The sequence below is a fragment of the Apium graveolens genome, chromosome 7 (genome assembly GCF_009905375.1).
Source record: "Apium graveolens cultivar Ventura chromosome 7, ASM990537v1, whole genome shotgun sequence".
Classification (NCBI taxonomy): domain Eukaryota; kingdom Viridiplantae; phylum Streptophyta; class Magnoliopsida; order Apiales; family Apiaceae; genus Apium; species Apium graveolens.
In genome coordinates this window covers 257,530,838-257,543,206 of record NC_133653.1, presented here as the reverse complement: position 1 = coordinate 257,543,206, position 12,369 = coordinate 257,530,838, and the positions used below count along the sequence as shown (strand labels likewise).

Sequence of the window (12,369 nt, the reverse complement as noted above, 5' to 3'; positions counted from 1 at the left end):
GCATATGTACCCGCAACAAAAACACCCATTATAATCCAATAACAACTCCTACACAAGAAGTTCCATCAACAGAAAAACAAGCTCCTATTTTACACTTCCAGTAGCTTCTATTTTAAATGTGATGACTCTAACTCAGTGTTATAAAAATTCCCGATTTTTAGAAAAAATTTTAATTAATTTCCGATTAATTCTTAAAAAATACTTGGCCGATTTATTTTTTAAAATTCAATTAATATTTATAAATTATTTTTGAAATATATATATCATACTCCCTCTATCCCATTAAATTCTATACATTACTTTTTGGCACACTTTTCAATACTCATTTAAAACATAACTCCACAATATTTTTTTTAATTTTTTTTTCCTGAATAAAAATTTTATGTTTAAACTTTTATTTAAAAAAAATTAAAAAAAAACATTATAAAACTATATTTTATAGAAGCCTCGAAATGTGTGCAAATAGTGAACGTATATGCAACAGCCCGCACTTCCGGACTATTAATTCTAAATCAAAATTAGAATCAAATATTATTTCTTGATGAAAAAATCTATTACAGAGGTGTCTATTATTACAAAAGCGCAGCTAACGGAAACCCAAAAGTCAATCAACTCCAATTCTAAGTCCTCGAACTTCAAAACTATCCAACTCGAACCCTTAAACGAAACCTGAAATTGAAAGGGGTGAACTACAAAGCTCAGCAAGAAACCAATCGATCCAATTAGGAGGCCAAATAACATGAACACATATAACAAAATACGATATACGAAACAAATAGTTTCGATACATATTTTTATTCTTATTCGATACACACAATACACATATCACATAAACAACAATAATTCAAAATCCACAATTCATGTCACGACCACTACAACACGATGATAACGGTCCTAATATTCTGAAAACTGTCACCACAATCCGGTGACTGCGGTACTAAATTCTTATTCGATATTTTCACAAACCATGACACAAATCAAATATCCAAAATTATCGTCTAGACATCACACATATACTCAACAATACATATACCGTAACACATCATACTTTCAAATATATAATCACTTAGCCCAAATTTTGATAATCAAATATAAACGCGTAATATATAATTTTTGAAAATACTAGTAAGATCGATTGAAAACTTAACTCAAAATTTGACCAGATCTGAATATAGCCTTTTTGACCCACTAAACGACGTTATATTGGAAAACACGAAACACGAAAGTTGAAGATAACGAAAAGACCTCTCCGAAAAGTTTAGAATCACTGAATTCCGACTCACGATGAATTTACTACGAATTTTACAAGATTGCTGATTTATGAAGAAAAGCCCCTACGAATTTTGGTGTTAAAAATGAGGAAAACGATTAGGATGTATTTATAACGATACAAAACCCTATTTATTAACCTACAAGTTATCCATATTATAATTTGATCCAAATTTTAGGCCCAATATTCTAACCCAATTTTAAATCCTAGTCCTTATCTAATTTTAATCCTTTTTATTCTATTATTCAATTAATAATCTAATTCTAAAAATTACGGGATATTACATACTACCCTCCTTAAAAAGAATTTGGTCCCCAAATTCACAACAATCCTAAAGTTCGAGACACATCTACCCCATCTACCCCCTGATCTACCAAAGGTCAAACTATGGTCCACAAGATCGAATCCTAGGGAATGTACTAGTCTCATACCTAATACACTCCGAATGACAGTCTGCTCTGGATACCAACTGTAACAGCCCGCACTTCCGGACTATTAATTCTAAATCAAAATTAGAATCAAATAGAATTTCTTGATGAAAAAGTCTATTACAGAGGTGTCTATTATTACAAAAGCGCAGCTAACGGAAACCCAAAAGTCAATCAACTCCAATTCTAAGTCCTCGAACTTCAATGCTATCCAACTCGAACCCTTAAACGAAACCTGAAATTGAAAGGGGTGAGCTACAAAGCTCAGCAAGAAACCAATCGATCCAACTAGGAGGCCAAGTAACATGAACACATATAACAAAATACGATATACGAAACAAATAGTTTCGATACATATTCTTATTCTTATTCGATACACACAATACACATATCACATAAACAACAATAATTTAAAATCCACAATTCATGTCACGACCACTACAACCCGGTGATAACGGTCCTAATATTCTGAAAAATGTCACCACAATCTGGTGACTGCGGTCCTAAATTCTTATTCAATATTTTCACAAACCATGACACAAATCAAAGATCCAAAATTATCGTTTAGACATCACACATATACTGAACAATACATATACCGTAACACATCATACTTTCAAATATATAATCACTTAGCCCAAATTTTGATAATCAAATATAAACGCGTAATATATAATTTTTGAAAATACTAGTAAGATCGATTGAAAACTTACCTCAAAATCTGACCAGATCTGAATATAGCCTTTTTGACCCACTAAACGACGTTATATTGGAAAACACGAAACACGAAAGTTGAAGGTAACGAAAAAACCTCTCCGAAAAGTCTAGAATCACTGAATTCCGACTCACGATGAATTTACTACGAATTTTAAAAGATTGCTGATTTATGAAGAAAAGCCCCTACGAATTTTGATGTTAAAAATGAGGAAAACTGATTATGATGTATTTATAACGATACAAAACCATATTTCTTAACCTACAAGTTATCAATATTATAATTTGATCCAAATTTTAGGCCCAATATTCTAACCCAATTTTAAATCCTAGTCCTTATCTAATTTTAATCCTTTTTATTCTATTATTCAATTAATAATCTAATTCTAAAAATTACGGGATATTACAGTATATTATTCAACGGGACGGAGTTAGTAATAAATAAGGTAAATATATTAAATATTATTAAAATATTTAAATATATCCGATTTTTGTTCCGATTAATCCCTCCGATTAATCCTCAATTTACCAATTAATTCCTAATCAGTATTTAAACCAATTAGTACCGATTACAGATTTTTACAACTATACTGTAACTTGATATTGGGATGATTTTCCCTATATTTAATTGAAGAAGTTTGGCGCAGCCTAGGGAATAGGAGAGTTTGATGACACAAGAGTGTGAGGCAACCTAGGGGCATACGAAAAGCAATAAAATTCTGTTTGGGAAACTTATTTTCATTTGAAATTCTGATCAAATAAGTTGTTTGACAATTTGATTTGGATTTTATTTGAAATCCAGTACATTTAAATATTAGTGTGAACATGAGAATTTGAAATGATAAATCAAATTCTGTCATTTGAAATCACTCATTTGAAATGAAATGCATGTTGCCAAACGCCCTGTAAAGGAGTTGGATTTTTAACAACTAAATCAATTTTTAATTTTTATCTTATCTCAATTGTTTTTAAAATTTAGGTTATTAACTGTGACAAAAAGAATAAATAAATTGGGTTATTAAGTTTTACATAATAGCTATTTTTTTTATTGTAGGGAACAGTAACACCTACTCTTAAAGTGCGCACCGGGTAAATCCCGCGTTCTTACACAATAGTGTGCAACTTAAGCGATAAGTTTTGATTCACAGCATAGATATTTGGACAAATCGAATCTGGTAATGAGAAATAAATATTTATCACTAATATTAAATTAAACTATCATTATCTTGCTAATTGCACATATACTATTATTATAATACTCATTAACACTTGCCTAATCATAAATTTAAAATATGTAAAAAATGTAGCTTATTTTATCAAGATGTAAACAAGAAATGATAAAATTGAAAAAGGGAATTTTTTTTTTAAGAAAAATGAAGTTTGGTTAACCGATGAGCACTAGTGGAGGTGTTTTGGGAGAAGGGCTAAAGAGAGATACAAGTAGTATATACAAATACTAGAATCACATGAGGTGAGTCTCCCAATAAATTAAGGGCACATAAAACGATTTAGGGCTTTTTATTTTATTTTATTTTTTTGGGTTGGTCTACTTTTAGGGTTTTAGGTTTTGACTTGTTACAGTACTAGTACTAGTTGTGTTTATCCAAACAAAATATAAATTTCACTCATTAATGTCACTAATCTTGAAATGGCTTAATTAGTACTTTATATGGTGATCTGTATTGTATCAACCAAGGAAAGAACATTTTGATATGGGTGTTTCTAATTCTTTATAAATCTTACCCTCAAGTTGTTTAGGAATTCCATGGAACTCTAAGTTTATGTCCAGTTTTGAATCTTCACTTACAATGCTAGATGGCTAGTTGCTGGTTAGTCCACTTCAAAACAACACACAAAAGAAATCCGGATACGCATGTGACAATTCGGGTTAAATTACGATTTTTTTTTTTGAAAATGAGTCTAGATCCGAAGTATCGAAATATAATAATTCCAATACAATCAACTTGGATAGTTCAATAGCCTACTATAATTTATCGAAATATTCTATCTTTTGAACATGAAACTCCGGTATTACAACAGATGTCTCATCTGTATAAAGGAATTAATTTTGATGCACAAAACTTCCGCATCATATTTATAAGGTTACGAAAAATATCTACATAATACAATGTAATGAAAATTATACGGTATCGTGATATGGTTATAGTATAAACAGAATATTAGTGTCACAGAATCATGAACTAGGTGAGTGTAGTCTGTGTAAGAGTATCTTCTTGGAGCTAGGATTGATCACATGGATCTTGTACTAGAAAAGCTACTTCAAGGAGTTCATGTCACTCAATCAACAAGTCAATTGTACACAATTAAATCTTGTCACACAGAAAGAATCATATTATCTTAGTACTACAAATAGTGCAACCTAAGCTATATATCTGTGTGTGAACTGTGAATCATCTTCACTAATTGACTGAGGCGGACATGCATATTAATGAATTAAGTGCAAGTTAAGATACAGTAGAAAAATCAAATTCAATTTTCACAGATTTCATGAATCATAATAATTGAAAATGTCAACATGAGACTTTCATGTGCCAGCTTCAGGATTGGAGGCTGCTGGCAAAACCCTGTAGTTCTGTGTACAATTTCGATTTCGAATTTCGGGTCGTGTTGGTATAAACAACTTGCTAAAATACGATAGGTACGTCCATGTTTATAAAATTTGCTAAAATTCTATAGGTACGTCCGTGTTTGTAAAATTTGCTAAAATTCGATGGGTACGAAAATTGGAGCATAAACTAATTTAATTTTAGTAAAGAGACGATATTAAAATCAAATCATGTCGTACTTGATCTATATCATGGAACGGTTTTTGGCAATTAAGTCGTGTTCGAGTCTTGGTAACGTTTGTAAGCAAGGATATGGTGAGCAATTTTATTAGCAGTAGCCCAGTTGGCCAAGAAGTATAGCAAATTGAAGAAGAAAATTTAAACTTAGGACCCTACCACAACATGGACACCACACAAGTCTACACTCAACAATGGCACTCCACAGGGAACATGCCTACACTTAACTACAGTTAACTGATAAAGTACTTGATTTTATTACAATATAGTGCCATAGATGCTGCCTAAATTCTTGTCCATACATCCAGATTTTTATGCATCTTGCTCCCTCTTTCATCTCTAATTATTGCTCCATATGTTATCTACTTGTAATGCAAAACTTCAATCATGCCAAACACATAGTTTAAGCAGCTACTTGTTTAAAGTCTACTATGTTTTGTAACTTTGGAGTGTTTTTGCTCTAGTTATAGTTCATTATTAGATTCATGGAGCCCAGAACCCTAAACTTAGAATAGGTTGATAGGTCTGTTACACACAGGGGCACTCACACATCACAATTAACACACATGTATCTGTTTGGTGATTCTTCAGAGCCAACTTTCTACAAGCTAATGTGAAATCCACAAGCAAACCACTCTGCTTGAAGAAGGGATGGAGAGCTTTCTTACCTTTACAGTTTACACCCTCAAACACACAAAATACTGCGATAATGATATATTACATAGTTTGAAAAATATAAATCCAGATAGACTTGCCAATGAATCGAAGACACATCACATATTATCTCATTAACAAAGAAAATAGCGATCATGTCGCATTGACATGTCAATGAATCAATTCGGTGTAGTCGAATAATAAAAACGGTAATTATTTGCTGGTTTGTGCTATTCAGTGGTGTAGTCGAATAATAAAAACGGTAATTATTTGCTGGTTTGTGCTATTCAGACTCAACATACAGACTATTTGCAACTGCTAATACACATAAAGAAGACCAGATTATGGTATTCTTGTACAAATTTTCTGGGCCAAGGGGAGAAAAATGAATCAAATTTGCGCCTTATGGCATTGGATTTCGATGTATGGTGATTTAAAATTCATATATAATGCTTGTAAACATACGAAATTACCTTCTTCACAACCAACTCATCCTAATGGTTACTATTTCTTCTTAGTGTTAGACGTAAAAGGCCCCTCGGACTCTTTCCTGGCTAGATGTGCTTTAACTTTACTTCAGATTCTTGGTTTGAATCACTGCTTTTATCTTCTCTTTTAAATTCGAACCATGTCCAGTTTGAAAAAAGTTTTTCTTCATTTTCGTATGGAAGAGTATCATCAGGAAAGGTTTCTTCTGACTTCTGAGCTGCTGAGACTTTTGGCAGCTTCTGCCTGTACTTTTTTGCCATCATCTCAGCCTCCCAAAATACTCTCTATCAAAATTAAGGGTCAATGCATTAATATTACATTACTAGCCAGTACTCGGTAAAAAAATCCATGACGGTGTCCTAAAAGACTAGCCATTTATTTTTAAATGTGTACATAAGAAAATGTATGGTACCTCTTTGTTCGACACAAACAATCCAGCCTCACTCTCAAGTTCAGCAGTACTGTACCATTGCAAAAGATTTTGAAATTTATAATTTAGGTGATTGTAGCCATTAAAATATACATAGAAATGTAATAATATAACAGCCACCACATTATATTGTAACAATAATAATTTTGTGCAAAAGAGAAAAGTGTGAGGATTATTATTGAACATACACAATTCCAGAAACAACTTAAAATTTTCTCCCCAATAAAAATACAGGACCATGATCACAACTTAGTTATTTTCTAAAATTTCTCTCCCCTTCCTCTCTTCCTTTTTAAACTTAGGAGCAAAGTAGAAAAGACATAGCATGCAAATTAACTTTACCAATAAATATATAGTTCACCAACTCATTCGCATCCATCCAGACACTTAACAGGAAAAAAAACTGCTCTTTTATATCCTTTTCAACACAGACTTCATCAAGTAATTCTAACAACCTAGGAAAGAAATGTTTTGGGAGAAGATAGAATTCAGAAGTGCCAGGCCTGAATATAAGGCCAAGTTTGAAGAGAATCCATAAAGAGGATACCATCCATACCAATTAAAACATTGAACAACTAACAGCAACATGACATGTAATAATAGAATGACAAAGAAAAACTGAATTCATTTCTTACTTTACCTGAGAGATATTTTCCCAGGAAACATAGACTTTATAACCAAAACTTTGACCTTCTCATCAACTGCCAGCAAGTCCCCAACAGAAGAGACTCGTTCTCGAGTTATGTTAGAAATATGCAGCAATCCACTGAAACCAGTTACAAAGGCCAATGCATAAATTTCAAGCATGTAGTATAAACTCTAAGAAACAATAATTTTAGGCAACCTAACATATCTAATTGATATCTAAGAAATCATAGAGATGGCCTGTTCAACTATCATGTGCAAGTATACCCAACTTGCCAGTTTTCATGAAGATCATTTTAATATAAACCTCATAATCACAGGCTCATTGGTAGACCTGGCAAAATGTGCCTGGATCCGAAGAACCGAACTGAAATTCATGGAACCGAGATTTTATCCGAGATCCGAATTATATAATTCAATATTTATCCGAAAACCGAATTAAACCGATCCAAAAATTACCCGAACCGAAAATTTAATTTAACCGAAAATGATCCGAAATACTAGATCCGATTTTAAATTGGAACTGAACAAAACCGAATCATTCATTATCCGAACCGAATATAATCCGAAATAAGCAAAAATTCACACTCAAAAGTATTTTATATTTATGATAATATAATTATTTAATAATAAAATTTTGTAAAACTACATTTTATTATATTAAAAGTACCATATTTAATAAAAAGACATTTTTTAAGTCTTACAAATTGAAAAAATGAATAAGTTATGATTCGAAAATATCCGAACCGAATTTTGTCCGATTTTTATCCGAATTTCATCCGCTTTTAATTCGAATTACACTCGAACTGAATCACATCCGACCGATCCGAACGGTCTTCAGATGTATCATAATCCGAAAGTGAAACCAATCCGATCCGAAACCGATCCGGTTATCCGATTTTCCAGGTCTACTCATTGGTAAATTCAGAATTATTGAGTCACTAACTTGATTCGAAGCATAAATATTAGGTAGACTGTAGACCTGAGTTGGTCCCGACCTCTCTTGCTTAAATTCCTTTATTTGGTTAAACTAAATTTACCAAAACCAAGAGAACCAAATTATGTGCTTTCCTAAATTAATGTATTCAGTAGAGAAAAGGGTTTAATTAATTCAGTACCTCACTTGGTTATTGAGTGTTAATGAACAAGGAACAATTCCCTTAGGCAGGACTTTTACTTGCCAGTTGCCACATATACTATCTTCTACATACTCAAGGGTAAACAATCTAATTACAGAAAAAAAAATCCGTTGTTGACGAGCACACCAACATTTATCATATGCACATGTTCATCATGTGATTTAAAATAAAATTGTATCTAGCTAGTTACTTTATAATTGTGGTTTCAAGAATCCCTTTATCTTGATTATCGTTTCGTCATATAAACTTCAGTTTCATTACTAGTAACCGTAAGAACTGCACCAAAAAAACTGCATTAAGAAACAGAAGAACTGTCCCAGCTAAAATTATAAAAATCACTACTCACCTTCTGTTACTGTCACCTATCCTTATCTGAGCACCATAAGGGAAAATTTTCTTTACTGTGCCGTCCAAAAGTGTTCCCTCTTTGAGATGTAGCAAACTCTGTTAAGTGGATAAAGTTAACTTGTTACATACAATGGATGAGATGGGAGGAAGTATGTTGTACAATCAGAATAAGTTGGTAGTGCAAGAAGCTGAATTAAAGACCAACCCAGGCTTCCTTTTCGCTAAGAACCAAGTCATTGGTACTTTCATTAATCCTGGTAATCTGCACATGTATACATCGTCCTGCCTGCACCACAACAATCATAAATTAAACCGAACAAAGGCACTGTATGTTCAAAGTTATAGTTACTTTAAAAAAATAGTCAAAGCCTCAAAGGTATCCATGGATCCTCTATTTAAGTGCCCACTGCAACCTTTACTAGGTTTTACATTCTAAATAAAATGAAGGCAGTTGACTAATTTCCAGTCATGCAGCTATATAGTTCTTTACATACTTTGACTCAATAAAATTCTAGCACTCTCTTATTTCTTACTACTTTCATCAAATTACACATGTTAACAGTTGCATCTAGGATGTCCAAATTGATGACAAACAGACAAAGCAACACAATAAGCACTATCTTTAAAAAATATAAACAACAAATAGTGGGTCAATCCTTTTTTCTATAAAAAGAAGAGCTACAAAGTTTACATGTTACTTGGTTCTGGCAGATTCTAGTAGAAACACACCCAACTACATTAAATCTGATACTTACTACTGGCATGGACTGTTGATATTTAAGATTCTGGATAATGGTTTTTATGGGGGCAATGTAGCATAAACTGGAATTGGTACTAGACTTTGTGCATACTCCTTGAATTGCATCATCACCCATCAAGAATACGTGATAAATAATTTCTCAACTTACATTTTCTTTCAGTTCAGTGTAAGTGTTCGTTCTATTTACTAATTCAGCTTTTGGGAGAAAAGCTCTTAAACCCTGCCAAAACCAAATTTAACTAAATGTTAGAAAAACAATTTGGCATCTCTAGACATGCGTGCAGGCAAGAAAGAGCAAGCAGGAGGCATAGAATGCAAGATCAAACCTCAATTCTTGTAAGAAGACCATTACTATTCCATTCGGTAATTTTAACCTCTATAGGCTCATTGAACTGTTTAATCTGCACGCAATTTTTGTGTATACATGTATAATATGTTAGCAAGCACTCTGTACAGAGAATTAAATGATTTTAATTTCAAATATAATAGGGAAAAGATCATATAATTCGTAATACAGCATTCATTATAACTTAGGTAGGGTTCCTAATGGGGTAGGTGCGGACTGCGGAACGAGGACCTTACCTGCCCACTTCAAACAAATTGCCTCACACCAATTTCCCCTCCTAATCAAGAAGCTTAATAATATCGAACTACTTGCACGCATTTACAAAGTAACATTATGTGAAATGAATTATAAAGTGTTTCGAGAACTGGAATCATAACACAATTAAAGACCCCACTTAATGTCTTTTCGCTAGTTTAAGTGAGATGCAAGCCAAGGCCAAATGGTAAAAGAGTCATTTTCTTTTTGTGTATTGTCGACTCTAGTACCAGCATCTGCAAGTATACAAGTACTCCTTCCGAATGGTGGCACATGAAACAGACGTTCAATAATTTTCAGTTTGTCACTCATATATAGAAGTACCTTTTTAAGTTAGGCCATAACATGAATTACTAGCTGACTTGTTTCCCCATGGCCCCAGTACTGCTTATGTCATTCTTGCCCAAGACAATTACTAATGTGTGAAGAAGCTCTGACCTCGATAGTTTTTCAGAATCCAATTCTTTCCTTTACATGGAAATCCTAACTAATTTCTTTAAGCAGAGGGCAACAGTTGGATTCGACCCTCGTAAGGCTAATTTATCTCATTAATAGCGAGGGCAACATGGAGATCATTTTGATAATACTTGTTAATGCTTGCCATCAGACATGCCTTTCTTAATATTAAGTAAACTACGCCATGTAATCGGTAGATAAACAACTAAACGATCCTGTACACTACTTGCTCCCAGAAAGAATTACTATACACACTGACAAACAAAATGGGACTTTGAGGTCTGAAAACAGTTCACTCACTGCACATCTCCTTCGACTAACCACTACAGACTGCAAAAAACTACAGTATTACCCTATTTGGCCTTCGCCATCCAGAGCTATAATTTCAAATGCAAAGCAGATATTTTAGAATATTAGATTTTTTAAAATTTACTTTTGTTAAGTAAAGTGTTAAATTGTTTAATGCATGCGAGAATCAAACCTCCTTCTACAGGGTACCCCTTGTACTAAATATTCCTCAAATAAAAGGTTGCAAATACTAAAACTAACATTTCTAGAATCAGGCAGATATACACAATGTCAAATTCAACAATACTATTTCTAGAATCAAGCATATATACAAGAGAGAAAAGAACCTGCCTAACTCGATGCCAAGCAAGTCGCCTAAAATACCGTCTCGTAGAAATCAATGGTTTTCCACTCAATGTTCTACCAAGAACCTCAGCAAACAAAACAGTTCCAGGTTCCACAACAGGCCTTCCAGGACCAACAACCTCACCACTCACTAAATCCTCATTTTTCACAATCCCCATTTTCCCTTTACGCATAAAATCATCCGCATCCTTGTCAATATCACATAACAAATAATCCAATTCTTTATCAAACAGAGGAAGCACATCTTTCCTCAACATTACACCCAAAACATCAGCCCCTATATTCACATCAATCTTATTCTCATTACCTGAAACCACAACACCAACAACTAAATCACCCGGTTTCGGATCATAATGCTCGAAACCAACCACATTCCCATCTTCTTCAACCTCATCACTCTCACCCTCCTCACTACTAACTTCCGCCTCATCAAAATCACTTACTTTTTCACCCAAATCTCTAGGCTTAAAAAACCTCAAAAAAGGCTCTAAAACTTCCTCTCTATCCAACTTTTTAGGCTCATCTTCAACCTCAATCACAACTTCATCATTTACAGGCATTGGAGAAGGCTTATTTTGCAATTCAAGCTCTTCAACCTCCCCATTTTTTTCAAAGTTCAAATCTTTACTCAAATGGGTAGTTCTAAAATCTTCCAAGATTTCACCTTTTGAGCAAAATGAGACATGGGTTGGTCTTGAAATTGCATATTTTGTAACAAAATACAATCTTTGACAAAACCCAGTTCTTGAATTTGAAGTCTTGGGTCTAGAAAATGAAGGTACTGGAAAGGCTGGAGGGGCTAAATTGTAAATAAGGAAGTTGTTGAGGGGTAATGGTGGAATTAAGAAAGTGAAAGAATTGCAAGGATGAAGAAGGACCTGCATATCTGCTTATCTTGATGCAACAATGGAGATGAATGTAATCTTTAGCAATTTGGGTCATGAAATGTAATCTGGTTTAGTATAGCCCACTAGGCC

General features: G+C 33.3%; 1 protein-coding gene across 1 annotated transcript; it reads right to left on the bottom strand.

The window, feature by feature from the left end:
- Positions 1-5,974: 5,974 nt before the first annotated feature.
- Positions 5,975-12,359, bottom strand: LOC141672535 (protein PIGMENT DEFECTIVE 338, chloroplastic-like). Its single transcript, XM_074479149.1, has 8 exons — positions 11,374-12,359; positions 10,008-10,082; positions 9,830-9,901; positions 9,127-9,207; positions 8,920-9,017; positions 7,430-7,555; positions 6,772-6,820; positions 5,975-6,643 (listed from the first exon to the last, which is right to left on the bottom strand). The coding sequence occupies exons 1-8, from the start codon at positions 12,274-12,276 to the stop codon at positions 6,425-6,427; spliced, it is 1,623 nt and encodes a 540-aa protein (XP_074335250.1). The 5' UTR covers positions 12,277-12,359; the 3' UTR covers positions 5,975-6,424.
- Positions 12,360-12,369: the final 10 nt, after the last annotated feature.